This window comes from Danio rerio, chromosome 7, assembly GCF_052040795.2.
Source record: "Danio rerio strain M-AB ecotype USA chromosome 7, GRCz13ab, whole genome shotgun sequence".
Lineage (NCBI taxonomy): Eukaryota > Metazoa > Chordata > Actinopteri > Cypriniformes > Danionidae > Danio > Danio rerio.
The window spans coordinates 3,170,934-3,197,929 of NC_141027.1; the positions used below are offsets into that span (position 1 = coordinate 3,170,934).

Here is a 26,996-nt window from a genome sequence, read left to right on the forward strand (position 1 = left end):
TTTTTTTTCCAAATCATAATTAAAATCATCTGTTGACATCACCTGTCTCGAATCGCATCATTATTTTGTCTGGAATGTGTTGCAGATCTGAATGATAGGAAAGTAAGTATATTCACAAATAAAATAAAGTTGAAAAGACACAACGTCAAATATTTTGTGTTCAAGTTGTCAAGTAAATTTGGAAATCACTACTTTCTTTTTTATGTGTTGTGTCCCTGTGTTGTGCATTTGTGTGTCTTTCTTTTACTTTACTTAATCCTTACTTTTAATTTTGTATTCAATGTCAAATCTTTTGCTGAAATTAATCATGGTTTCTAAGTTTTCTTTATATTGTTGCACTATGTGTTCTTTGTTGTGGAGTTGTTAGTTTGAACAACTTGAGGTAAATGCTACATGCATTGACTTTTGCTCTGGTAGTGTGTGTGTGACAAATTGGTTGTATGTAGTTTAATATAGTCAAGCATCCTTGAGCCCTGAAAAGGCAGCATTTTAATTAATCATTAATAATACTGTGTAAAGATATTTTGACATTTTGGCTGTCAATTGTGTTTCATTGGCGAAATTCCCACAGAACACGTAGCATAAGAAAAATGAAACCAAAGACAGTCAATAGAAAAATTAAGAGATCCTGGTTTACATCCTGATCATATGATGATCAAACATTGAGTGTTTAATTTCGTGAGAAGTACCTGCAGCTCAATCAACAAAGCACTACACAAACAAAACTTCTGTTCACAAGCAACAAGAAATAAACTGATAAAATGTCCAACTTTTACATAATCATAACACCTTTTAACTTATTTTTTGACATTTAAAATAGTCCACTAAAATGCTGTTGAAGAAAATAAAATAGAAGACATTTTGAAATAAAAAAAATGTACAGTATTATTTTAATCAGTTTTTTATCAATATCAGACCCTGGAAACTGTTGCAGAATTTAAGAATCTTATATAATCTATGTCAGTGGTTCTCAAGCTTTTTTCACCAAGTACTTCCAGAATGACAAGTATTGAAATACAGTACCGTTGTAGGCATAATTAAGCAGCTACAGCACAGTTCAAAAAAAATATATATACACACATACACATATATATACAAAACACATTCAGGGCATGTCAGAATCCACTTTTGCTAATATAAGGACGGAAAAATCCGCTTTGTGCCGTGATCAAAAAGGGTTGAGCTTATTTTCTTAACGAGTTATTGGTGTGTTTTGAGAATAAACCAGAGTCAGAGTCAATCAGACTCTGAGTCTCATCTCCCATTCCCTTTAAGAGTCAGTTGCTCACGCCATGATGCATTTACTATTTACATGACATAAAGTAAGTGTAAGTGGAAAAACTGAGCATTACACTAGCAAGAAAACAGCTAAACAGAGCATTTGCAGCGCGAGAATGAGAGATAAATTATTAACATTCACTTTCGCTCTCGTGGATGAGGAAACCTTGTACGCACAGACATCAATTAGCCTATAAATAATTAATTTTGTTTGTTAAAAATAAACATTTACTACATTTCAAATCTACATTTAGATTAGATTTAGGCAAATGTGTTTGTATGTAGCTTTGATGTGATTTATTGTAGTGCATGTAGTATCACATATCACAGATAAATCAGATCTGATCATAAAATTTTGCTAAAAAGCAAAGCCTTTACAAGACCTTTGGATTCTCCCCTTGAGTTAAAAAAAAATGCAGTAAAGCTGCGGACACACTGGACTTTTCTTCCCATAGACTCCCATTCATACGCACGCGAATGTGTTAGACTGGAAACGCAGGGTCATGCGTTAAGTTTCGCAGGTTGCTGCGGTGCAAAGTTCAAGCTTGTTAAACTGTCCTGTGAAATCGCATCACTTGACAGCATCAGACCAATCGAGGATCAAAACACGATCTCTCTGGACAGAAATTTAAAACATGGAGCAATGGCTCGCTTTTTTTAATGACTATTAATCTTGACAGAATTTCGCATTATCAAACTCTAGTATGACCACAGCTTAAGCCAGAGACAATAGCACAATGTCCAAATAAAAAGTGCTCTTCATCAGCCAATGACAACCCAAGCTCATTCTGAAAACGTAGTCCCGCTGACGTTTCTGGAGACAGCGGAATACGTCCCGGGAGGTACGTACGGCTGCATTTATTCTTTTCAAGCGAACGCTGCGGGACGGTGTGACGCTATTTCCTTTCACGCTTGCCGGCCGACCGCTTAACTCCTTGTGGAGGGCTTTCCCGCTGCAACCCGTTTGTCCACTCAGCTCATCGTGTACGTCGCCACGCTCGAGATGTAGAGAGGAGTTGACCACAGCGACCAGTTTCGAGTCGGGTGAAGAGCTGTTCCAGCAATCAGGTAAGACAAAAACAGAATCCCAAAAATTAAGTGAACGAGTTTCGTAACAGTGTGAGAACGTGGTGAAATCCGAAAACGCGGTAAAAAAAAAAAAAAACTTTAGCTTTTATTTTTTTGGACGGCTTTTGTTAACGGTTGCTCGGGTTTAGGGAAGCGAGCGGGCGGGCGGGTCAATCGGTAAAATTGGTTGGGTTCAGGGAAGGAGGAGGGCGGGTCAGCCGATTGGCCGGTCGCACAGTCAATCATCCGGTCAGTCGGACAGTGGCCTCTGGTGGGTTCACGCGAGAACAGCGCGGGCGCGAACCGCACTCGCGAGAAGCGTCTGAGGTGTGAAAAAGCGCACAACAGTGGCCTCTCGCAGATTCGCAAAATCGAAAACTGCAGCCGCGGGACTACGTTTCCACAATGAGCCTGGGTTGGGCAATGAGCATGTCACCAAACAAACTTGACTTGAGAGAAAACCAGAGTAGTGAAAAACATAAAACGGAACCGACTGAATACCCAGCAAATCTGGCTAAAGTGTGCTGATTAAATCAGCTGATCCATGCATATTCTGCTAGAGCAAAAGCTAAACAGACACACCTATCCCCGCAGACCCCAACAAACACTCATGATACATAACATTCAGAAATAATACACAGAAATAAAACTGTGAGAGACACACCAGAGCAGGTGTATTACCTTTAGAGTCTATGCACACATCTTGCACACAGCAATTCCTGTCTAACCTGTTCTGGAGAACGACAAAGACAGAAGGAATGAGGAAGAGGATTGAAGTGAGGTACTGAAAGTGAGCTGTCGGTGTGCTTTAAATGAGGTAGAGCTCTTTATCTTTAATTTGGAGATCTGCAAATATTTTAACACTGAATCAAATGGCCTGTTTCTGTTCATTTTTATGTTTAATTTAGTGTCTGTGTTGCTGTAAGTTTCTCCGTTTCAGTGTATAGATTATAATGTTTACAGGACTTTAAGTTTCATCACATCGTTTATTAAGATGTAAAACTATCAAGACCCTCAATCAAGACTACAGGTAAGGTGGGTCCATGTTAATAGGATACAAATGCGCATTTGTACAGTTTGCAGCAAGTTGTAGTAAGTTGTATCTGAATAAGCCAGCGTAAGTGAAACTGAAACCAGACATGGTGTTTACAATCAAGTTGATTGAACAAAAATAACAAAGTTGTCGCTATAAAACCTCAAGAACCGTTTCTCAGCTAATTTATAATAATTAGATTGAACAAGCAGTAACAATATATTGATTGTAATGTGTTTGTTGCTTTGATGTGATTTATTATAGTGTGTCGTATCATTGTATCTGCTTAATGCTGAACACTGATCTGTTCATACAATTTGGCTAAAAGCAAAGCCTTTACAAAACCTATAAACAAAATTATACATATAAACATGAGTGCTCAACAAAAGTTTGAAGTAGAAAAATGCTGATTATTAGACTTTTCTTTGACGCTCACTGTTGCTGATGGCCAATGTTAGAATCTGTTAGTGTTTCAGATATTATTGACATTTCTTCACTGAGTTGTTTGACTGTAGCATTTGACTAATAGCATTTCTTTTTTTATCTTAGTATGTCAGACGATTTTTTACAACATTGTGCATTAATAAATCAGTTTATATGTAAATTGTTATCTAGGAGTTAGTTTGTGTTTGGGCAGTGTTAAATTCTTAAAAAGGGAAGATTTCACAAAATAAAAAAAGTAAAATAACCAGTGGGGCAGTGGGTTGCATAATCGCCTCACAGCAAGTAGGTCACAGGTTCGAGCCTCGGCTGGGTCAGTTGGCATTTCTGTGTGGAGTTTGCATGTTTTACCCGTGTTTGCGTGGGTGCTCCGGTTTCCCCCACAGTCCAAAAACATGTGGTATAGATGAATTGGGTGAGTTAAATTGTCCGTAGTTCATGAGTGTGAATGAGTGTGTTTGGATAATGGGTTGCAGCTGGAAGGACATCCACTGCGTAAAACATATGCTGGATAAGTTGGCGGTTCATTCCGCTGTGGCAACCCCAGAATAATAAACGGACTAACCCCAGATTACTAAAGGGACTAAGAAAATGAATCAATTAATAATCTTCCTTACTCATAATCTGAAATGTGTGCAGTAACAGGCCTCAAAACACAAGCAAATTTTCAAACACAAAAAGATTTTCTGCCTCACTTGAGTCAAAGCTCTGAAGACTATTGTTAACATAGAAATATTTATCTACTGAGTGTCTTCTGACTCACTGGGATTAAGGTCATGTTTATGTAGGGTGAATGCACACACTTTAGTCTTATATTGTGTAGATCTGAGTGTATTCAATGCAGGTGAGTGGGCTTGACAAACCACCAGTAGAGTACACTCTTTGCTCTCCTTATGCACCAATCACTTTATTAGACACACTTCTATGTTTTCTCTCTGTGTGTGTGTGTGTGTGTGTGTGTGTGTGTATAGCTAATATTTATTTGAACTATTTTTCATATTTTGTTTCATTTACTATAACTATAACATATTTCTATCTAAAATTGTCTATTTTGTATTACATGTATTTCATAATTTAGATTCTTATTGACAATTTTTTTGCTAGTTTTTTTTTAGGGTTACAGGCTGTGGTATAAGCAGTTCCCCTTCGGTTGGGGAACTTCAGTGCCATGAATGGGAGGATTCGGATCAGAAGCCGCTTATCTGGAGAGTATTGAACGGGCCAATGAATGAAATTAATTGGCAGTGTAAGCTTGCGCAGGTGTGCGACATCTGCAATTATCTCAGCATATAAGCACACCTGAAGCCAGCAGACGCCATCCTTTTCGCTTCAGATCCTTTCTGAGTGAGTCGATGAGGGTTCCTCTTGCTGATCAGCACTTCAGAGCGAACGAGTGTGTCTCCCGGTCCAGAGTGGGTCTTCGCGGTGGCAGACGGTCGAGCTGGGTTACTCCCTTGCCTGCGGTTCTTTGGGTCCGGTCCTCCAGAGCGGTGCGTATAGTTGCAACTTTCCTAAAAGAGCAACACAGTCGTGCAGCACGTCCTTTTCAGGATGGCGCTCCGACTGTGCGTTTCTGGATGCGGGGGTTTCCTGTCTCCGGATGATGGACACGATCACTGCATTGCATGTTTGGGGGTCCAGCATGTTAATGCGGTGCTCGCGGGCGGTTCATGTCGTCATTGCGATGCCATGACCGTTGCACAGCTAAGATCGCGGCTAACTTTCGCAAGAGAGCGAGCCACCCCAGTTGCCTCCTGTTCTAAAAAAGCAGCGGGCGCTCGGGCAGATCTGAGGGTTTCAGCGGGAGCTAATCCGCCGCCCACGGGCTCGCGGACCTCTCGCTCCTCACGGTGCTCCATCCAAGCTTCGGGTGGTGAGAGTGATCCGTCTAACCAGATGGTAGCTCTCACACTCGCTGACACCGGAGATCAGATGTCCTCCGCGGCATCGGAGGGTGGGCTTTCACTGTCCGACGAAGATCCGGACCCGCTCGCCCCCTCCGGGCAGGTGAGCGCTGTCAAATCGGATCCTGAAGCGGACATGTTAGCCGTGCTTTCCCGGGCTGCTTCGGCCGTGGGGTTGGAGATGGTTTATCCCCCAGCTCCGCGGCCGGACCGACTAGATGGGTGCTACGTAGAGGACCAGAAGGCGAAGCCTTCGAAGCCTCTCGTCCCCTTCTTCCCAGAAGTGCACAGTAGGCTCACGCAGTCCTGGAGGGCACCTTTCTCTGCCCGTGCTGCGAGTGCCTCCGCCCTCACCGCCCTTGACGGCGGAGCTGCCAGGGGGTATGAGGCGATCCCGTCAGTGGAGCGCGCTATCGCGGTCAATCTTTGTCCGCGCGGCGCCTCTACGTGGCGGGGTTTGCCCCGCCTCCCGTCCAAAGCCTGTAGGTTGTCTGCCTCCCTCGGAGCCAGAGCTTATAAGGCTGCGGGCCAGGCTGCTTCTGCTTTGCACGCGATGGCCACCTACCAGCGCTACCAAGCGCAGGCGCTGGCCGAGCTGCACGAGGGCGGGTCCAAACCAAGCTTATTACATGAGCTGCGCACCGCGACCGACTATGCTCTTCGGACTACTAAGTCCGCCGCGTGTGCGCTGGGGAGGACGATGTCCACACTTGTGGTTCAGGAATACCACCTCTGGCTAAACCTGGCCGATATGCGCGACGTTGACAAAGTTCGCTTTCTTGACTCGCCCATATCCCAGGCTGGCCTGTTCGGCGACACCGTCGGTGAATTCACCCAGGAATTCAAGGCGGTGAAAGAGCAGTCGGATGCGATGGGCAATGTCATCTATCGGCGTGGCCGTAAGCCCGCTCCGCCCGCCGAGCCATCCACCTCCGCTGTTCCTCGCCGAGGGCGCCCGCCAACGAGTGCTGCCCCGCCCCCGCCTGCGCCTCCGGCCAAGCGGGCGCGGCGTTCACCTCGAAAGCAGGCAGCCCCTCCTGCCCAGGGCGCCGTTAAGTCCGGTAAACGGACCGCGAAGCGTCCCTGAGACAGGCCATCCGGAGAAGAGGAAACTTGCTCTTTCCCCGCTGGAGGGCGGGGCCCCGATAACAACGGTACTTTTCAGTGCCACCAAAACATCAGTAAAAGAGCACTTTTTCCCTTCCCCGGATGTGACTGCACGAGTTCTGCCAGTCCGGGATGCGCTGCCTTCCGGCTCGCAGACTCTACGTGCTTCGCCAGTGGCTCACGAGCGCTGGGGGGACGGTCTCCCTTCCCTCAGCCCTCCAGCCCCCTCTCCGGAGTCAGGGTGCGGAGCCAGAGCGAATCGCTCTCCTCCAGCTCTTCCGCGGGACCCTCGTGCTTCCCGGATCAGCACACCCACTCCGCGCTGCCCCACCGCTGGTACGTCAGCGATTGTAGCGATGACTCCATTAGCGAGGGCTCTGCCTGCCTGGTTAGCGCGGGCCAGCCCCTCGCGGTGGCTCATACGCACAATCAGACTCGGTTACGCGATTCAGTTCGCGAAACGGCCCCCCAAGTTTACGGGCGTGTATTTCTCCAGGGTCAACCCCCTGTCCGCCCCTGTCTTGCGAGAGGAGATTGCTGCCCTCCTGGCGAAGGGTGCAATCGAGCCGGTTCCTCCAGCCGAGATGGAGAGTGGGTTTTACAGCCCATACTTCATCGTACCCAAAAAGAGCGGTGGGTCACGGCCAATCCTAGATCTGCGCGTTTTGAACCGCTGTCTGCACAAGCTGCCGTTCAGAATGCTCACGCAGAGGCGCATTCTCCAATGCGTTCGTCCTCGGGATTGGTTTGCAGCCATAGACCTGAAGGACACGTATTTCCATGTCTCCATTCTTCCACGCCACCGCCAATTTCTGCGGTTTGCGTTCGAGGGTCGAGCGTGGCAGTACAAGGTCCTCCCCTTCGGGCTCTCTCTGTCTCCGCGGGTCTTCACCAAACTCGCGGAGGGTGCCCTAGCGCCCCTTCGGCTCGCGGGCATTCGCATACTCAGTTATCTCGACGACTGGCTGATTTTAGCCCACTCGCGGGAGCAATTGATTATGCACAGGGACGAGGTGCTTCGGCATCTCCGCCTACTGGGGCTTCAGGTCAACCGAGAAAAGAGCAAACTCGCCCCCGTGCAGAGGATTTCTTTTCTCGGGATGGAGCTGGACTCGATCACCATGGTAGCGCACCTCTCCGAGGAACGCGCTCGCCTGTTGCTAAACTGTCTGAGGGAGCTCGACAGCAAACTAGTGGTCCCACTGAAGTTCTTTCAGAGGCTCCTGGGGCATATGGCATCCGCAGCCGCCGTCACGCCGCTCGAGTTGCTCCATATGAGACCACTTCAGCACTGGCTTCACGATCGGGTCCCCAGACGCGCATGGCACGCGGGCACACACCGGGTCTCGGTTACTGCGCTGTGTCGCCGCGCCCTCAGCCCTTGGAACGACCCCTCGTTCCTACAGGCCGGTGTGCCTCTAGGACAGGCGTCCAGCCATGTTGTTGTTTCAACAGACGCTTCCAACACGGGTTGGGGGGCCGTGTGTCGCGGGCATGCGGCTGCGGGCCTCTGGAAGGGTGCCCAGCTGCATTGGCATATCAATCGCCTAGAGCTGTTGGCAGTGTTCCTCGCTCTCCACCGCTTTTTACCGGTGCTGGAGCGGCAACACGTGCTGGTCAGGACGGACAGTACGGCAGCGGCGGCGTATATCAACCGCATGGGGGGTATGCGCTCTCGCCGCATGTCTCAGCTCGCCCGCCGTCTGCTCCTCTGGAGTCACCCGCGGCTGAAATCGCTGCGCGCCATTCACGTCCCAGGCACGCTCAATCGTGCAGCCGATGCGCTCTCACGACAGCTGTTACGCCCTGGAGAATGGAGACTCCACCCCGAGTCTGTTCAGCTGATATGGGCGCGATTCGGGGAGGCCCAGATCGATCTGTTTGCTTCCCCCGAGAACGCTCACTGCCAGTTGTTTTTTTCCCTGACCGAGGGCTCTCTCGGCACGGATGCACTGGCCCACAGCTGGCCTCGGGGCATGCGCAAGTATGCGTTTCCCTCAGTGAGCCTGCTCGCGCAGTTTCTGTGCAAGGTCAGGGAGGACGAGGAACAGGTTCTGCTAGTTGCGCCCCTTTGGCCCAACCGGACCTGGATATCAGAGCTCTCACTCCTCGCGACGGCCCTCCCCTGGCGGATCCCTTTGAGAGAGGACCTACTCTCTCAGCGACAGGGCACCATCTGGCACCCTCGCCCCGATCTTTGGAACCTCCACGTGTGGTCCCTAGACGCGAGGAAGACTTAGGTAACCTACCGACTGCGGTGGTTAATACCATCACTCAGGCTAGAGCCCCCTCCACGAGGCGCGCCTACGCCCTGAAGTGGAGTCTATTCACTGAATGGTGCGTCTCTCGCAGAGAAGACCCCCGAAATTGCCAGATTAGTGTTGTGCTCTCTTTCCTTCAAGAGAAGTCGGACAGCAGGCTGTCGCCCTCCACTCTCAAGGTTTACGTGGCCGCCATCTCCGCTTATCATAGCGCGGTAGCTGGCGGCACCGTGGGAAAGCATAACCTGGTCATCCAGTTCCTTAGGGGTGCTAGGCGAATTAATCCATCTCGCCCCCCTCTCATGCCCTCTTGGGATCTCGCCCTCGTTCTCACGAGTCTGCGATCCGATCCCTTTGAGCCACTCGAATCAGTATCTCTAAGATTTCTGTCCCTGAAGACAGCTCTGCTGGTTGCGTTGGCCTCCATCAAGAGGGTCGGGGACCTGGAGGCATTTTCGGTCAGTGACTCGTGCCTGGAATTCGGGCCGGATTACTCTCACGTTATCCTGAGACCCCGCCCCGGTTATGTGCCCAAGGTTCCTACCACCCCCTTTAGAGATCAGGTAGTGAACCTGCAAGCGCTGCCCCCGGAGGAGGCAGATCCAGCCCTTTCTTTACTTTGTCCAGTTCGCGCTCTGCGCATTTATGTGGACCGTACTCAGAATTTTAGATCATCTGAGCAGCTCTTTGTCTGTTATGGCGGTCGGCAGCAGGGAAGTGCCGTATCGAAACAAAGATTATCCCACTGGATTGTGGATGCCATTTCACTCGCTTATTCGAGTCGAGGTCAGCCGTGTCCCCCGGGAGTACGTGCACACTCCACTCGGAGCGTTGCATCCTCTTGGGCGCGTGCACGCGGCGCCTCTCTAACAGACATCTGTAGAGCTGCGGGCTGGGCGACACCCAACACATTTGCAAGGTTTTACAATCTGAGAGTGGAGCCGGTTTCCTCAAGGGTATTAGGTAACTCTTTGGTGATTGAGGAGACAACTCGGTAGGGTGTTGAAACACGCTTGCGGCGCCATTCTCCCTAAACACGGAGGTACGTGCGCCTTTTTTATCTGTCAGTAAAGTTCCCCGTCAGGTGAGCCCTGCAGATTCCTCCGTGGCCCCCAGCACTGACTCAGCGGAGGAGTCACTTGCTGGCCCACTACGTTGTAGGTCTGCCCGCTGGTCAGCCCGCGTTTTGGGTATAGGTGCCTGCTATGCGTGATCCCCACTAGGCGATCCCATATGCTTATTCCGCCACAGTTAAGTCCCCCCCCTGGGCGGACCCGTGTCTTCCCTCTCCGCTAACCACTCTTTTGCTATGCGTACTCCCCCTTTTTAGGGCTAGTCCATAGGTAAATTCTGCCATCTATCCCCCCCTTGGGTAACGGATGGCCTCCGCAGCGTCCTCCCTATCGGGATTGCACGCTTCCCAACGTACTGTCGTGTTTCCTAGAATTATCTAGATGCTCACGACTTCCCAAAAAATATATCTAAATCCGTAAAACTTCTGTTGAAGTAGGATAAATTAGGGCCAGGGACACGTTGGAGGACCGCGCCCCCCATGATGTGGGTGCGTCACGCTTGCTTGACTATCTCCTCATCGGGGGTGTTGGTAAGGTGCAGTCATTATGGCGCTTTCCATATTCTCCCATTCATGGCACTGAAGTTCCCCAACCGAAGGGGAACGTTCGAGGTTACAGAAGTAACCCTTCGTTCCCCGAGGAGGGGAACGGAAGTGCCATATTCCGTCGCCATAATGACTGTCCCTTAGCTGTTTGAAAGTCTCTTCAGCTTAAAAGGATGGCGTCTGCTGGCTTCAGGTGTGCTTATATGCTGAGATAATTGCAGATGTCGCACACCTGCGCAAGCTTACGCTGCCAATTAATTTCATTCATTGGCCCGTTCAATACTCTCCAGATAAGCGGCTTCTGATCCGAATCCTCCCATTCATGGCACTTCCGTTCCCCTCCTCGGGGAACGAAGGGTTACTTCTGTAACCTCGAACGTTTTGATTAAGGCACAAGTAACAGGTGGATTATTTTTATTTGTGCATCTTTCAAATAGAGCTTTTTCAATGCTAGAGCTAATGTTAGCATTTCTAAATAAACAGTGACTGGTTATTTTGTGTACATGTACATATTTACAGAGCCCCTATTATGGGTTTTTGAGAATGACCTTCCATGTAGTGTGTAACACAGCTCTAAGTGAAGTAAAATATCCAGCTGAGGCCTAAATCTGTAAGTGGACAGTGTTTAAAACTATTGATTCATCTATAAAAGAGTTGACTCATAATGGTTCAAATGAATCGTCTTGATAACGAGTCCTTAGCCGTTTCGGTGTGACGTCAATATGAAACTTAAGCTCCACCCAGTTGTTGCACAAGCAAACTCGGGAAAATTTAAACCTGTGGCCCCGCCCACAAACACTGTAGCAAAAAAAAAAAAAAAAATGAGGAAGACACGCATTGTATTCAGAAAAGAATTAGAAAAGTCTATTGATGTGTGGGACTTTGTCAAAGCTCGACAGGAACTTTATCAGTACATGGATCAGTGGATCCAGGATCAGTGAGATGTCGGAACTACTATGAGTGTTTCGGGTGGCCGTACCAAAGTGCTAAGAACTTGGTGGGGAGATGTTGTCTAATGTTATGCTATTTTTAGATAAATATCCAATACACTTTGGAAAGAAGTCCTAGTTCTCCTCGTTCTGTATGTCCTGATCAGGATTATTTGCTGATTATAAATAGAGCATAGCAGTTTCTTTTTCTCTCCAACATCACTAACTAAACAAACTGAGCTTTAGAGATAAACATAGATCTTCATCTTTCTGAGAGTTGTGTGGAGGTGAATTTAGGTGACAGTGACAAAGTCAATTAATAAATTCAGTTTCATTTTCATTTGCATATTTACACAACTTTTATATTTCCATCCAGGTTCAAAATTTAACAGTGATGTGTAAATTAAAGGCAGTTATTGTAATAATAAGCCAGACTCTCTGACTCTTACAGGCATGTGCTTCATGTGAAAACATCACATGAATAAAATATCTCACACGTCTCCTGTGAAGTGGAATTATCAGACGTTTCTCAGGTGAAAAGCTTTTCTTTCCATTTGTCTTCCACATGGTGAGATTAATTAATAGTAAAAAAATGACTTAATGTCCCCCATGTGAAATAAATACTATAGTATTTTATATTAATAAGTGTTATTAACTATAGCAAAGTGTAGCATACTGAAAATATATTAGAATATTTACATTAACTCTGTGTTAATGAATGCTATAGCATACTGTATTATTAACTAGTGAACCTAAAACACTGTAGTGTACTTTACCTAGTATACTACCTAGTGTACTAGTTTTGGGAACACTTTATGTTGAAGGGTTTATTTGAGTATTAGTAGACTGTTTGCTTAATATCTGCTGATTCTGCTCCTTCAACAGACATTTAACTGACTATAATAAACTTTACAAGTACATGTCAACTTACACTAACCCTAACCTAACAGTCTACTAATAATTTAATGAGAATTAGTCGCAATGTAACTTATATTCAACAAACAGACCATCAAAATAAAGTGTGACCTTAGTTTTTACTATAGTAAACTGTGGTGTATTGTAGTCTAATATACCCTATAGTCCTACAGAATCTAGGATCACCACAGGGGAATGAACAATCAACTACTATGGCATGTATTTTACGCAGGGAATACAACAATAAACAAATGTAAATCAGCATAAATAAACTGTTGTAGAACAGGTAAAATTACTAAAGGAACCAATTGCTGACTTTATAAAACTTAAATTAGAAATCCACGTGAAAACAAACAAGACGTAATTCTCGAAAAACACAAAGCAAAACTCTAAAAATATTTGAACTGGCATGAAACAAAAAAGAGGGGCAGGAGTGACATAATAGAGAAGCAAAACAAAGGCAAATGAGAACACCTGAAATCAATATACAATTAAAGGAACATGGGACGTGGAAGTTCAACCAAATAAATAAAGTCTATTTGCAGTGTCCTCTAGCCTCGTAAATAGGTACTACTAAATCTAGGGTTGTGACAGTAAATAAATAAACTGGCTACACCAGAGCTGGATTCACCAAGGCCCCGTGAGGAGGAGGAGAAGGTTGAGGTTTTTTTTTTTTTTTTTTTTTTATGAAGAAAATAATAATCTTTTATAATTTAAAAATAAAAATAAATTTTTAAGATATCTGTGTGCTGCTGTGCATCCCTGTGTGTGTAATTTGTAAATTTAAAAAAAAAAAAAAAAAAAAAAACACTTTAGAGAAGCTTTTTGTTAGTCAATGGTGTGGTTTATTTCATTTGCCTCAAAACACTAACATGCCAACAATGTGCCTTAACACACTATTTTTTTTTACACCAGCACACCTATGGTGCATACATGCATTTGCAATTTTAAACAAGATGTGAAAAGGATACATGTGTTAGCTAAACTTTTTGAAAAACACTTGTGTCGTGCCTGACGCAATATTTTGACAGATGTATGATAGGTTCCCATGTGTTTACATGCAATTACAATACTATTTTTCATGTGGGATGAACAATTGGTCTCCACACATACATGTACCAAATACACACACATGTAAAGCTCTCTCCAACTTTACCTGACAGAAGAACTCTAACATGGGCAACAAACAGTCAACCTCAAACCCCGGCTACACATTAGTAAAGAGTAACGATGAGAAGATCCTGGCGAAAAATGAAAGTGGTGATCAGTTTGCGGTTAAAAAGCTCAGAGCTGGACAGGTGAGAGATGAATTTGCAAACTGGACATGGAGTTACATTATGCAGACCAGAAGTGTACTTTTATTGTAAAGAAATAAACTGTGATATACTGCATGTCTGTCTGTGTTCAGGAAAAGGATGTGAACTTTCTGCTGCATCTTAATCATCCACACATTGTCCATCACAAGGAGATCATCAGAGGTACCAAAACATTTATACTATTTTAATATGTTTTAGGTCAGCTATAGACATTTGCACACAGTTTGATTGCGTTAATGATGTAAAATACAGTAATGGATGAATCCTCTTCAGATGGTGACTGTATATATCTAGTACTGGACTACTTTGAGGCTGAAGATCTCGCTGAGAAAATAAAACACAAAACACAGACAGCAGGACAATTTTCTGAGAAAGAGGTACAGAATGGTTGTAAAATTGAAAATATTTAAAGGTAGGTAACATTCATCCACCCATGGCAGTCCTAGTGCACTATAAGGGGCAGTTCACGCAGAATGTGTTTTTCCTTTGCATTGTGCATTTGACAGATGTGTGACCGTTGTGCTCACTTCTGTCCAGGTTAAAGGACCCATGATCCCCAGTTAACCATACATACAGTTGAAGTCAGAATTATTCGCCCCTTATTTATTTTTTTTCCCCAATTTTTTTTTTAACGGAGAGCATATTTCTTTAACACATTTCTACATATAATAGTTTCAATAACTCATTTCTAATAACTAATTAATTTTATTTTTGCCATGATGACAGTAAATAATATTAGACTAAATATTCTTCAAGACACTTCTATACAGCTTAAAGTGACATTTAAAGGCTTAACTAGGGTCATTAGGGTAACTAGGCAAATTATTGTATAGCGATGATTTGTTCTGTAGACTATCGAAAACAAAAATAGCTTAAAGGGGCTAATAATATTGACCTTAAAATGGTTCATAAAGAAATAAAAACTGCTTTTATTCTGGCCAAAATAAAATGGGGATTAATAATTCTGACTTCAACTGTATATGGAGATTTAATCTCTTATTAAAGCATTTTCATCATAAAGTAAGAAAATTAAACAATTTAAAGATAAAATTATCTGCAAAGGAGTGCAAGAATCGCACAAGGATTTTATTTTTATTTTTTAAGTCTATTACAAAGAGAACCGAACGCACAAGTTACACTGGTTGCTTTGTGTGAGGAAAGAGGAGGTTGCAAGTTTTTTAACACTTGCATCAAATCACATTCATTATTTACTCGTTCTGTTTTCCATTCAGGCCACTGACAATATTATTTACTACCCAAGCCTCTCTTACACAGGCCATACTTATCATCAAGCCCTACTTTTCAGAGGACTACCATTTAGATAGATAGATAGATAGATAGATAGATAGATAGATAGATAGATAGATAGATAGATAGATAGATAGATAGATAGATAGATAGATAGATAGATAGATAGATAGATAGATAGATAGATAGATACTTTATCTGTATGTTTCCTGATGCTGAAGTTGCATGTCAGAAACTAAATTCACATTTCATCTATTTTCAGATTTTGGACTGGACTGTGCAGATCTGTATGGCTTTAAAATACCTGCATGATCAACAGATCCTACATAAAGACCTGCAGCCCAAAGTACAAAACAAACTCAGTTCATGCTTCTTGCCTTTCAATACTAATTCTAACAGTGAAATGGTCATGAAAAATCCTTCTACACAACCAAATAAAACAATATTAAAACATATCTAAAAAAAAAAATAATATATATATATATATATATATATATATATATATATATATATATATATATATATATATATATATATATATATATATATGAAGAGTTCAGATGCAAAAGCTGCTAAACGCCATTTCCGCCAAAACTGAAATAATGGCATTGAGTGAATGCTTTAGGAACAAAGTACACAATCAACAAATAGATTTGCTTCAAATAATCTAAATCGCAGCGTCAGCACATTCAGAAATAATTTTGTTGGCAAAAACAGCTAAACGCCACCTGCCTTTGACAGCAAAAAGCCGCTATATCCCGAGAACCAATCAGAGTCGAATCATGTTTTCAATGTAACAGTGCGCTGATACGCCGGCTTTATGAGGAGACTGCTTTATTCTGCTTTCGATTTTAAGACGGAGTTTGATGAACTGGATGAGGCTGTCGGACTGTTAGTGAATGGCAAATGAAAATGTCCCTTACCTCAAAACTCTGTGCATTATAAGGAAAAGAAAATAAACTGTACTGTCGGAAGTGTAGCATGCATTCATAGCATTTGTTTGTGCAGCGACGCTACTTTGAATTAGTCTGATTTACTATAGCTACATTAAACAGCAACTCCATTTCACTTTACATTCTAAAATGACTCTAAAATGTACTGCAGAGAATTTTACATCCAGTAGAAAGAGAGATGATGTAGCAGAATGACTGTGACCTATCCAGGCTACTAACAATACAGTATATTATTGGCAACGTGAATGCACAAGACAATGCAGGAAAAGATAAGAGCCAGAATCACAACTGATCTAAGTCTGTTAAAAGTATGGTAGAGGTAAAGTAATTATCTGGTAATATTCAATTCAATATCTGTTAATATCTGTGAATAGCTTGGCTGTATTCATATTAGACACAACAGGCCTATATGTAAACTCCAATGCCATGATAAAATGCAGATGTTTTTTTTTATTATTATTGTTGGCATTATTTCTATCACTTTAAATTCAAGTGATTTACAACACAAAACTGTCATGCACAAAGTGAGCATGATAAACAGCTTCCACAATATAATGCCCGTGCACCGATTTCCTCTGTGGACAAAACTGATTGTGAGCTCTCAAATACACGCTGCTCATGTGCAAATTTTCTCACGCTCTCTAAAAATATGCACTGCTCACTCACAGATTCTCTTGCGTGCTCTCAGTACACTGCTCGCTCAGTGAGATTATATGCAGACTCACAATTTGTCTTGCATTCCCTCTAAGCAAAATTGTTTCTACTTTATAATAAATGTTCTCAACTCACAGCAATAAAACTTTAAAATGAGTGCATTTGTTTGTATTCAGTACTTTATTATTATTATTGTTTTCCAATTTCCATATCTGCAATTCCTGTATTTTGGCATTTTTTTGCAGTCCACTTAGAATCCAACATGGAAATCAATGTTTTCTTTATTGGCATTGATTGTTTAAAATTCAAATGGCATTAACAGGCCTGTGTTTTGATTTCTGTAATAAATATGGCTGTCAAGCAGGATCTTGATGGTTTATTGTGGGTATGTTGTTTACATAAATAAATCTGTGTTACAAGTTAAACAAAAATTCAAATAAACAATTATATTATGGATTTAAATAGTTTTTGTCTTGCGTTTACATTAATTTTACATTTGAATCAACAAAATTACAAGTTTCAGTCTTTTAAATGTGATTAATCGCGATTCATTTTTAAAAAAAGTGTGATTAATTAGTTATTTTTTTAAATCGATTAAAAGCACTAATATAAATACACACACACACACACACACACACACACATATATATATATATATATATATATATATATATATATATATATATATATATATATATATACATACATATATATATATATATATATATATATATATATGGGATCAAGTGCTGATGAAAGTTATCTGTCATAATCAAAATCGTTTTCCTGAAGTATTCTTTCAGATTTTGTCACATAAGAATTGAAGTGGTTTTGTAATCCTCTACATTCCCAGTATTTATCAAATGTGTGTGTTTTCTTATGGCAGAGCTTATTATTCACTGCATGTGGGACCATTCGTTTGGGAGAGTTTGATAAAAAGTACTGAAATCCAGATTCTGTTATCTTTAGTTCAAACTATAATTTATCTTTTCCACATGATGAACCTGCTATATCATGTATTTCTTTCTATCAGGTTCACTGATGCACCAACAGCAGAATCTGAATCTCTTGCAAATGTTGCACCTGAGATATTAAGTGGCAAATCTTATAATAAGAAAAGGTAATAAACTAGATCCCGTTGTTTAACTGATGTATATTTTTTTATTCCAATCAAAAAATTTTTTATAAATGTTTATTTTCCTTTGCAGTGAAATCTGGAGGTTGGGATGTGTTATAAATGAGATGTGCACACTAAGGAGGGCTGTAAGATTTATTTATTTATTTTTTATTTTATGTTTGTTATTTATATAAGAACTATACCCGTCAGCTAAGGTGCAACCACAGTGATGAAGGAACATAGCATGAAAACATCCACTATGTGGAAATATATGGACAACGCCAGAGTGGTTAAACCTTGCCACTTTTTTTTATAAGTTTGCCAGGCTCCAGCGTGAGTGCACCATCATCACCAAAGAAGCAGCCCTCCAACGTGTCCCCAGGCCCTAACTTACCTTTACATACATTTACATTTAGTCATTTAGCAGACGCTTTTATCCAAAGCGACTTACAAATGAGGACAAGGAAGCAATTTACACAACTATAAGAGCAACAATGAAGAAGTGCTGTAGGCAAGTTTCAGGTGTGTAAAGTATAAGAAGCAAAGCATTAGTAAAGTTTTTTTTTTTTTTTTTTTTTTTTTTTTGAGTACAGTTAGCGGTGGAGCCAGAGAGGCAATTGCAGATTAGGAAGGAGAGCACGAGAGTTTGGGAAAGTGAATTCTTCCCTCTTTGGGATGGAACCACGAGGCGACGTTCATTCACAGGACGCAAGTTTCTGGAGGGCACATAAATCTGACATACAAAACAATTAATGGTATACAACAATATGTTGGCAAAGCATACCTATCCCGAAGTGGCAGGACGGTGCGGAAGCCAGTTGCTACCCAGATGGGGAGACCTGGTGGCAGAAGACATATGGGCTTATCTCTGGCAAGGGGGAGTACACATATGAGAGATGGTTAGCGGGGAGAGAAGACATGAGCTCGCATGAGAAGAGGGGACTACACAGTGGCTGAGTGAAAGATATGGGATCACACCACCACTGAGTCAGGTGGGGAACTCAGTTGAGCAGAGTAAGAAAAGCGCATGCATCTCTGTGTTAGAGAGAAAGGCACAGAAAGGTTTTTTTTTTTTAACCCAAACTGAGTTTCCTTATTCACTGGGGTTATTCAGCACACCTGAGGAAACTGGTGCCACTCAAAGATCATAAAATCTCCCAAATGTGTTAGGTGTCACCCAGCCCAAAGCTCTACAGACGTCTGTTAGAAAGGTGCTGCGTGCTAATGCCCAATAGAAGGTGACACTCCTTGTAGAGTGCACTGTCACCCCCGGGGGACGCGGCTCACCCTGGCACTGATAAGCGAGAATGATGGCATCCACTATCCACTGGGTCAAACTCCGTTTGGATATGCCACTTCTCTTCTGTTGACCACCATAACTGACAAAGAGCTGCTCAGAAGATCTAAGATTTTGAGTGCGGTGCACATAAAAATTGCAGAGCATGAAAAGGACACCGCAAAGATAGGGCTGGGTCTGCCTCCTCCATGGGCAGCACTTGCAGGTTCACTACCTGGTCTCTAAAGGGTGTGGCAGGAACCTTGTGCACATATCCAGGCCGGGGTCTCAGAATAACGTGAAAGTAGGTTGGCCTAAACTGTAGGCACAAATCACTGGCCGAAAATGCCTCCAGGTCCCAGACCCTCTTGAATGATGCCAACGCAACCAGCAGAGCTGTCTTCAGGGACAGAAATCTCAAGGATACTGAGTTAAGTGATTTGAACAAATCTCTCTGCAAATCCGTGCTCCATCTATCTGGGTGCAGGAGTCAAATGGTGCCCTATCCCTGGGAGAGAAGGTTCTTCCTCAAAAGGATCTGCCAGGGAGGGGCAGTCGCAAGGAGAGAGAGTTCTGATATCCAGGTCCAGTTGGGCCAGAGAGGTACAAATTACAAGACCTGCTCCTCGTCCTTTCTAACCTTGCACAGTGTCTGTGCGAGTAGGCTCACTGAGGAAAATACGCATTTGTGCATGACCTGGGGTCAGCTATGGGCCAGTGCATTGGTGCAGAAGGGGAGTAAAACCACTGGCAATGGGTGGTCTTGAAAGATGCAAATAGGTTGACCTTGACTTCTCAGAAGTGCGTTTATATCAACTGAACAGAACCAGGGTGGAGCCTTTATTCTCCCAGCTGTCTAAGCTGCCATGAGAGCAAATAGACTTCATGATTGAACTCGCGGGTATGTTGTATGACATGCACCAATTTTTGCCGCAGATGACTCCAGAGAACCAGACGGCGAGTGAGCTGAGACATGCAGCAATGCATGCTGGTGAAATACACCACCATCGCCATGCTGCTCTCTACCCAGTGTGTGCCTGCGTGCCATGTGCATCTGGGGACCCGAACATAAAGCCAATCCTGAAGCTGTCTCATATGGAGCAATCTGAGTGCCGTGGGACCACAGTTTTCCTGTAAAACTATTTTAGACAGGTTAGCATCAGCTCTTCACCGTCTCAGGAGAGGCATGCCCTCATGTAATTCAAGTTCATGTACCGGCTCGATTGCATCCTTCACCAGGAGGACAGCAATCTCCTTGTGCAAGACAGGGGTGGACACAGGGTTGAAACTGATAAATAGAAACCTGTGAACTTGAGGGTCCGTTTAGTGAACTGAATCTCATAGCTAAGTCTGACTGTGAGTTGCATCATTCGGGACAATCGCTGATGCACCAGCGGTGGGGCAGCACGAGATGGGAGCGCTCCTCTCAGGAGGTGTTGCCAAGAGCACTGATTCTGCGAGCTGGAAGGCCTTGTGTCCAATGCTGGCAGTGTTCGGGCTGTCACACCTGGAGAAAAAAAAAAGGCACTGCTCTTTTATTAAAGCCAGCAGCCTGGTTTTGTAATGATATAGATGTCCCCGGTCCTCTACCGAGGAATGAGCAAGCCTACTCTTCTCGAAGTTGCCCATCTCAGCAACGATTTGTGGTCCATTTACCGGACTTAGAAACACCCTGAGGCAGGGTCGCTGGTCGTCTACGAGGTTTTCGATGCTGCAACTTAGCTTGTGGAGCGGGCTGGGGGGCAGAGCAGGTCTTGGAGTTGCAGACAGGCATCTTTGGTGAGGAGCAATCCCCTCGTGCAGCTGGGCCAACACATGCACCTGATGGTAGCACTGGTACGTCGCCATAGCATGCAAGACGGAAGCAGCCTGGCCCGCAGCAGTGTAGGTTCTGACCCCGAGGGATGCAGACAACCTACATGCTTTGGACAGAAGACAAGGCTGACCAGCAATTAATACCGAGTTTTTTGTTTTAACTCATAGTGAGATCCATGGTTGTTTGTTTGTTTTGCATGAATTCACAAGTCATTGTTTTAAAGTCCTACAAACTGCGTATTTTCATTCATTCTAGTTTTCATCAAGAAACTCAGATGAGATTGTTAAAAAGATACGCAGAAGCTCCTATGAACATCTTCCTGAGAACTTCTCTGAGGATCTGCATGAGCTGATAAAAGACACCCTTCAGGTTAAGCCAGCGGACCGTCCGTCTGTCAGTGAGATCCTAAAGAGGCCTTTTATCATCAAACACCTTAACAAAATGGTAAATCTGATTACTAATGTTTAGATCAGTGGTTCTCAATCTAGTATTCACAACCCACCGCTCTGCATATTCTGCATATCTCGCTTGTTTAACACATCTAATTTAGATAGCAGGAGAGCTACAAGAAGGAAGCTTGTTTATGTTCCCTACATAGTGTTTCATACTCTGCTCACTACCTGCTGGCCTGTGTACATTGATTGAATTTGTAGGATATGTCATTACAAAAAAAAACACACAGCTTGCAGTGTCCTCAGAGGAAGCAGAAGTGTGAACAGTTATGTAAACATAATCATGAGATGTGCATAGTCACATCTTTACCACTTTGAATTGATTATGTTTCTTTCAAACTGAATCATGACAGAATAACCTGTGATGACGACTTTGGACATTTATGGTTGTGTGACCCCACTGGTCCTACGCCACCCAACCTACTCCAAGCTGGTATCAAACCGGCGAACTTCCGCAAGGGAGTCGGGTTGGGTGGTGTAGGACCGGCGGGGTTACATTGGTGCCGTGACCCGGATGGGAGTGAGGTTTAGAGGGGGTGAGTGTGACAGAGGCCAGCTAGTAAGTGCTGTGCAGGTAAACCTCACTCCTCTGATCTCTAAAGGTGCTCTAGCAACAGACACTAGAGGCCATGGTCTTTATCCTCCTTGGTAGAGCAACCGACTTCCATACGGAAGGTCGCTGGTTCGATTCCAGCTCAGAGCGGGTTGGGTGGTGTAGGACCGGCGGTGTTACATTTGAAGAAAAAAAACCTGTTTAGCGGTAAAAGAATCATGAAATGTGGAAAGCACTGATTTAGATTATGAAGTACAAAATTATGGTGATGTGGTGGCGCAGTGGGTAGCACTTTCGTCTCACAGAAAAGAAGGTTGCTGGTTCAAGCCCAAAGACGTGGTACAGGTGAATTGGGTATATTAAAATTGACCATAGTGTGTGTATGTGTGTGTGAGTAAGTGTGTATGGATGTTTCCCAGTGATGGGTTGCAGCTGAAAGGACATCTGCTGCGTAAAACATATGCTGGATAAGTTGGTGGTTCATTCCACTGTGGCAACCCCAGATAAATAAAGGGACTGGACCGAAAAGGAAATGAATAAATGAATGAGTACAAAATTATTATTATTAAAATCATTATTATTGTTTTTAAACGAGAGCATACGTTTTAGACACTAGACACTGATCGGGTGCTCCTGTTTCCCCCACAAGTTCAAATAAATGTGGTACAGGTGAATTGGGTATGTTAAAATTGACCATAGTGTGCACGTAAATGAGTCTGTATGGATGTTTCCTAGTGATGGGTTGCAGCTGGAAGGGCTATGCTAGATTAGTTGGCAGTTCATTTCACTGTGGCGACCCCAGATTAATAACGGGACTAAGCCGAAAAGGAAATGAATGAATGAAAGAGTACAAAATTATTAATATTATTATTATTATTATTATTATTGTTTTTAAATGAGAGCATACGTTTTAGACACTAGCACTGATTTTACCAAATGCATGTTAATTTGATGTTTTTATTTTTTTCAGAGCAAACAAACTATAGAAGAGCTTAATAAGAGTCTAGATGAGCTGAGAACACTGGCTAATGACTTAGAAAAGATCCACTTCAACACAACAGTCGGCAGTCTTGCAGGAGGAGTGATAGGACTGGTTGGAGGAATCTTATCTGTGGTAGGACTTATTTTGACTCCATTCACACTCGGAGCATCTCTGATAGTGACAGGAGTGGGAGTCGGCGTAGCAACTGCAGGTGGAGTAACAGCTGGAGTGAGTAATGTGACAAAGATAGTTAATCAGCGTTCAAACCGACAAAATGTCAAAATGCTGATAACAATGATACAAGAAAAAATTACATCCACAAGCTGCTGCATCCAAAACATCCAAATAGCAGTTGGCACCAAACTAAAAGAGTTTCCTGAAAGCGATCAACCACAGTCAAATGCACAGTCTGAGGAAAACAGTGATAAACAGACTTTGGCAAGTGGAGCTCGACTTGGACGAGGACTGGCAGGAATCTCAGAGCTTGCCCGTTTAGTTGAAGTCGCATCAGTTGGGAAAGTTGCAGCTCAGACTGCAAGAGTTGCTCGTGTAGCTGAAGTGGCTACTGGAGTTTTATCTGGACTGTTCATAGCTGTTGACATCTTCTTTATTGCTCTCGATGCCAAAGAAATTCACGACCTCCGCCAAGATACAGCTTCAAGTGAGACTCAACAAGAACCAGAAAATGCAGCATCAAATAGAGGTCAAAACCCAGAGACAACTGATGACACGTCTGAACAGAGCAAGGCAAAGAATCTGACAAAGAAAAAAGAGCAAGAGCTGCGGACTGAGATCATGAAATTTGTAAAAACAATAAGGGAGACTGAGAAAGAGCTGAGAAACATTCTTGATGAATTAAGAGAAGAGTTGCAAGAACTACAACCAAAAATACCAAACTCATTTGATGATGATGATGAGCTGATGATGATGATGAACAGGAGTCGCCTGTCCTTTCAGTAAAGGTTTACCATGTATCTTGGGCTTTTAGCTTCCTGTAGATCAGATGTACTGCATAATACTAGCAATGCCAATATTGTGGGTTTGTTGTCCCGGAAAGCAAGAACTATTAAAATGTGTACTTTCACTCCCTCACTATCTTTTGGCTTAGTCCCTGATTTATTAGGGGTTGCCACAGCGGAATGAACGGCCAACTACTCTGGTATGTGTTTACACAGTAAATGCCCTTCCAGCTACAACCCAGCATCGTACTGGGTAACATCCTACACTCTCACATTTAAACACACACTCACATGCTACAGCCAATTAAGTTCATCCAATTTACCTTTGCACATAATTTGGACTTGTGGGGGAAACCGGAGCACCAGGAGGAAACCAACGCCAACACAGGGAGAACATGCAAACTCCACACAGAAATGCTAACTGCCCAGTTGGGACTCAAAACAGTGACCTTTCTTCCTGTGAAGCGACAGATCTTTGTAAAAATATCAATTTAAATGTCTTTTTAAGACGAAAGTACTTTGTAGTCACCACTTCTGAGGGAAAAACATTTCAAGAAGAAACAAAGCATTTCCAAAATCATTAAAATTTTGCTTAATCAACTTATAATATAATGTGATTACTATTTATGTTTTGATAACTAACAAAAAAAATGGAGAATATATATATATATATATATATATATATACACAAACATGTATGTATGTAACAAGTATGGCTAATCAGACACATAATTATTCTCCTTTTATTCAACAGTTGCCAGTTGTAATCTGATTCCAAGGTATTTACGACACAAAGGAATGTGCTCACAGCATTGGACAGAGACACGGTCAAAACTTCTATAAACTCTGGGCTTAAGACTGAGGCCGCACTCACACTATGTACAGTTGCCTCGAACCGGGCCAAAGCACGCTTGTCCCCTCTCCTGTCTCCCCCGACGGCCCGCACTCACACTAATCGGGCCTGGGCAAGCTTACGTCATCGCTGCTGCGCTGTTCAATGAGCGCTCTCGCTCAGCACAGCTGAGATTGCTCTTGTTATATCGTTTCAGTCATTTGTTATGCAGTGACATGCTGTCAAATATTCTGCCAAACAGTCCTTAGGGATGTGGTGACACGCAGTCAGATATTTCGCCGAACAGATCCGCCACTTTTGGCGCTCATAGACAATCATAAAGCCATCGTGCTGCAGGAATGAGGAGGTCTGCTGAAGGGCCGGCCAAGTTAACCGTGCTTGAGCCCGATTCACCGCACTCACACTTCTCAAACGATCCGGGAAATAGGCCTGAACACGGTACGGATGGCATAGTGTAAGTACGCTCTAATGTTGTAATGTAAACTTTTACTCTCTCTTTATGTATAATCAGGTGTTTTGCAACATTTCTCTTGCTTCTGCATTAATATTATGGTTTTAATACTTCTGCAATCAATGTTTAACTTTACCGCAGCTAAACAATCTCATAAACAGTTCATGTTTGATATCCCTGCAAAGCTAATTCGTTGTACTGAACAATAGTTTACATTTCATCTTAATATGTGTGCAACATATTAACATTTAAAGAAACGTGAACATTTCTGCCTCAGTTAGTATCAAAATTCCTATGCAAATACCTACACTTCTGAACAAAGGCCTATAAAACATGCCTCAGGGAAGTTTAACTTTGGACTGGTCAACTTGGTCCTGGATGGTGGGTACAAACCATCCTTCTAAAAGCTTGTACTTTAGGCTACTGCCCAGAAACATCAGGCCAGGGAAAACCCCAGGCCAAAGATGAAGGCCCAGACCAGAGAAAGACAAAATGGGTTAATTGCTCAGACATTCCCATCTCTGATACATTTCTTTCTTTCTTTTCCGCCGAGAGTCTAGTTAAGTTCAGTGTGCCAGAAAACCAGTAGTCAAACACAACTAGCCTTTTTGCTGCTTTCAAAACTTGAAATGACCGACTCCACCCCACTCCAAACCTCGCAAAGGAACGCAAGTAACACTCTCATCTGAACTAGTGTCAACTAAGTGCAACCCTAAAGAGACCATAAAAGGGTTAAATTGATTATTTTTGGTTCGCTCTTACAAAATCTGTTTTTTTTTCATCATTACATTCTCTCAACCTCTTACTTTACTTTCTTTACACTTGTATGAATGTGTGTTAGGTGTTAGTTAATGTTAGATTAGTCAATAAAGTTTAATTTTGTATAAAGGAAGGTGCCTGTGCATATTTATGAATTTAATGTCTTAAACTTTGATCTTGCTACCCTGCTTAAACATAAATGTGTTTTTATTTTGATAGCAATAGCCATAATTAAAGTCAACTGTCCATTTGAATGTTCGCTGGACGATTTTTTGTTCGGATATAAAGAGTTGATTGAGAGAGAGAGAGAGAGAGAGAGAGAGAGAGAGAGAGAGAGAGAGAGAGAGAGAGAGAGAGAGAGAGAGTATTTTCATTCTGAAGTCTAACTGCTATTAGGGAAACAGCATTTTTGTCAATTGTCAATTGATTATTTTAAGTTCGATGGATGGTTAATTGCAAAATAAAAATTTACATTGTATGATCATAAACAAATAGCTACAAAAGCTGTTTTAAAAACAATTCAGATAAGACTGTTAATAATGTTGTGTATTAAAGACAAGCATGACTGTCTTCATTTGAACTTTTTTTGTGTGAAAGGGGTTAAAAATGTATTTTTGATTAAACCTTTCTGCAATTAAGTGATGCTAAAACACATCGATAAAGCACATGAAGACAAAATAAAATACTTTTTGTATTCAAAAGTAGAGACTCTGTTCATTCCTTCATTCATTTTCAACCGCTTTTCTAGGGCTGAGTCACAGGAGCAACAGCCTTAGGAGAGAACCCCAGACTTCCCTCTCCCCAGACACTTCCTCCAGCTCTTCCAGGGTGATCCCGAGGCGTTCCCAGGTCAGCCGAGAGACATAGTCCCTCCAGCATGTCCTGGGTCTTCCCTGAGGCCTACTCCGGGTGCAACATACCTGGAACACCTCCCTAGGTAGGCATCCGAAACAGATGACTGAGCCACCTCAGCTGACTTCTCTCGATATAAAGTAGCAGCGGCTCTACTCCGAGCTCCTCTCGGGTGACAGAGCTTCTCACCCTGTCTATAAG

The 26,996-nt window shown here is 43.1% G+C and overlaps 2 protein-coding genes across 10 annotated transcripts in view; one reads left to right on the top strand and one right to left on the bottom strand.

Annotated features, from left to right (window-relative positions):
• Positions 1–2,888: 2,888 nt before the first annotated feature.
• Positions 2,889–24,013, top strand: si:ch211-285c6.2. Of its 9 annotated transcripts, none has more exons than XM_087260333.1 (12): positions 3,050–3,136; positions 3,287–3,381; positions 12,091–12,172; positions 13,718–13,852; positions 13,963–14,032; positions 14,144–14,247; positions 15,381–15,464; positions 17,612–17,664; positions 17,759–17,845; positions 17,934–17,988; positions 21,190–21,378; positions 22,910–24,013. In XM_087260333.1, exons 4-12 carry the CDS (start codon positions 13,730–13,732, stop codon positions 23,879–23,881), a joined length of 1,737 nt encoding a protein of 578 aa, XP_087116459.1. In that variant the 5' UTR covers positions 3,050–3,136; positions 3,287–3,381; positions 12,091–12,172; positions 13,718–13,729; the 3' UTR covers positions 23,882–24,013. The 9 variants fall into 9 exon arrangements, with proteins under 9 accessions (XP_087116464.1, XP_087116467.1, XP_087116459.1 ...); XM_087260334.1 differs by having other exon boundaries at positions 3,109–3,163; positions 3,255–3,376; XM_087260335.1 differs by having other exon boundaries at positions 3,109–3,163; positions 3,273–3,376.
• The window catches only part of LOC137496257 (uncharacterized), a 31,586-nt gene continuing 27,577 nt past the window's right edge, over positions 22,988–26,996 (bottom strand). The window contains exon 6 of the mRNA XM_087260482.1: positions 22,988–25,325. The gene's annotated coding sequence lies outside the window, so the exon portion shown is untranslated. The remainder of the gene's footprint in view (positions 25,326–26,996) is intronic.

Coding starts and splice junctions, on each gene's coding strand:
- si:ch211-285c6.2 (XM_087260338.1), top strand. CDS start 13,730: ATGGGCAACAAACAGTCAACCTCAAACCCCGGCTACACATTAGTAAAG. Junction 17,846..17,933: donor AAATCTTATAATAAGAAAAG/GTAATAAACTAG, acceptor TTTCCTTTGCAG/TGAAATCTGGAGGTTGGGAT. Junction 21,379..22,909: donor TCAAACACCTTAACAAAATG/GTAAATCTGATT, acceptor TATTTTTTTCAG/AGCAAACAAACTATAGAAGA.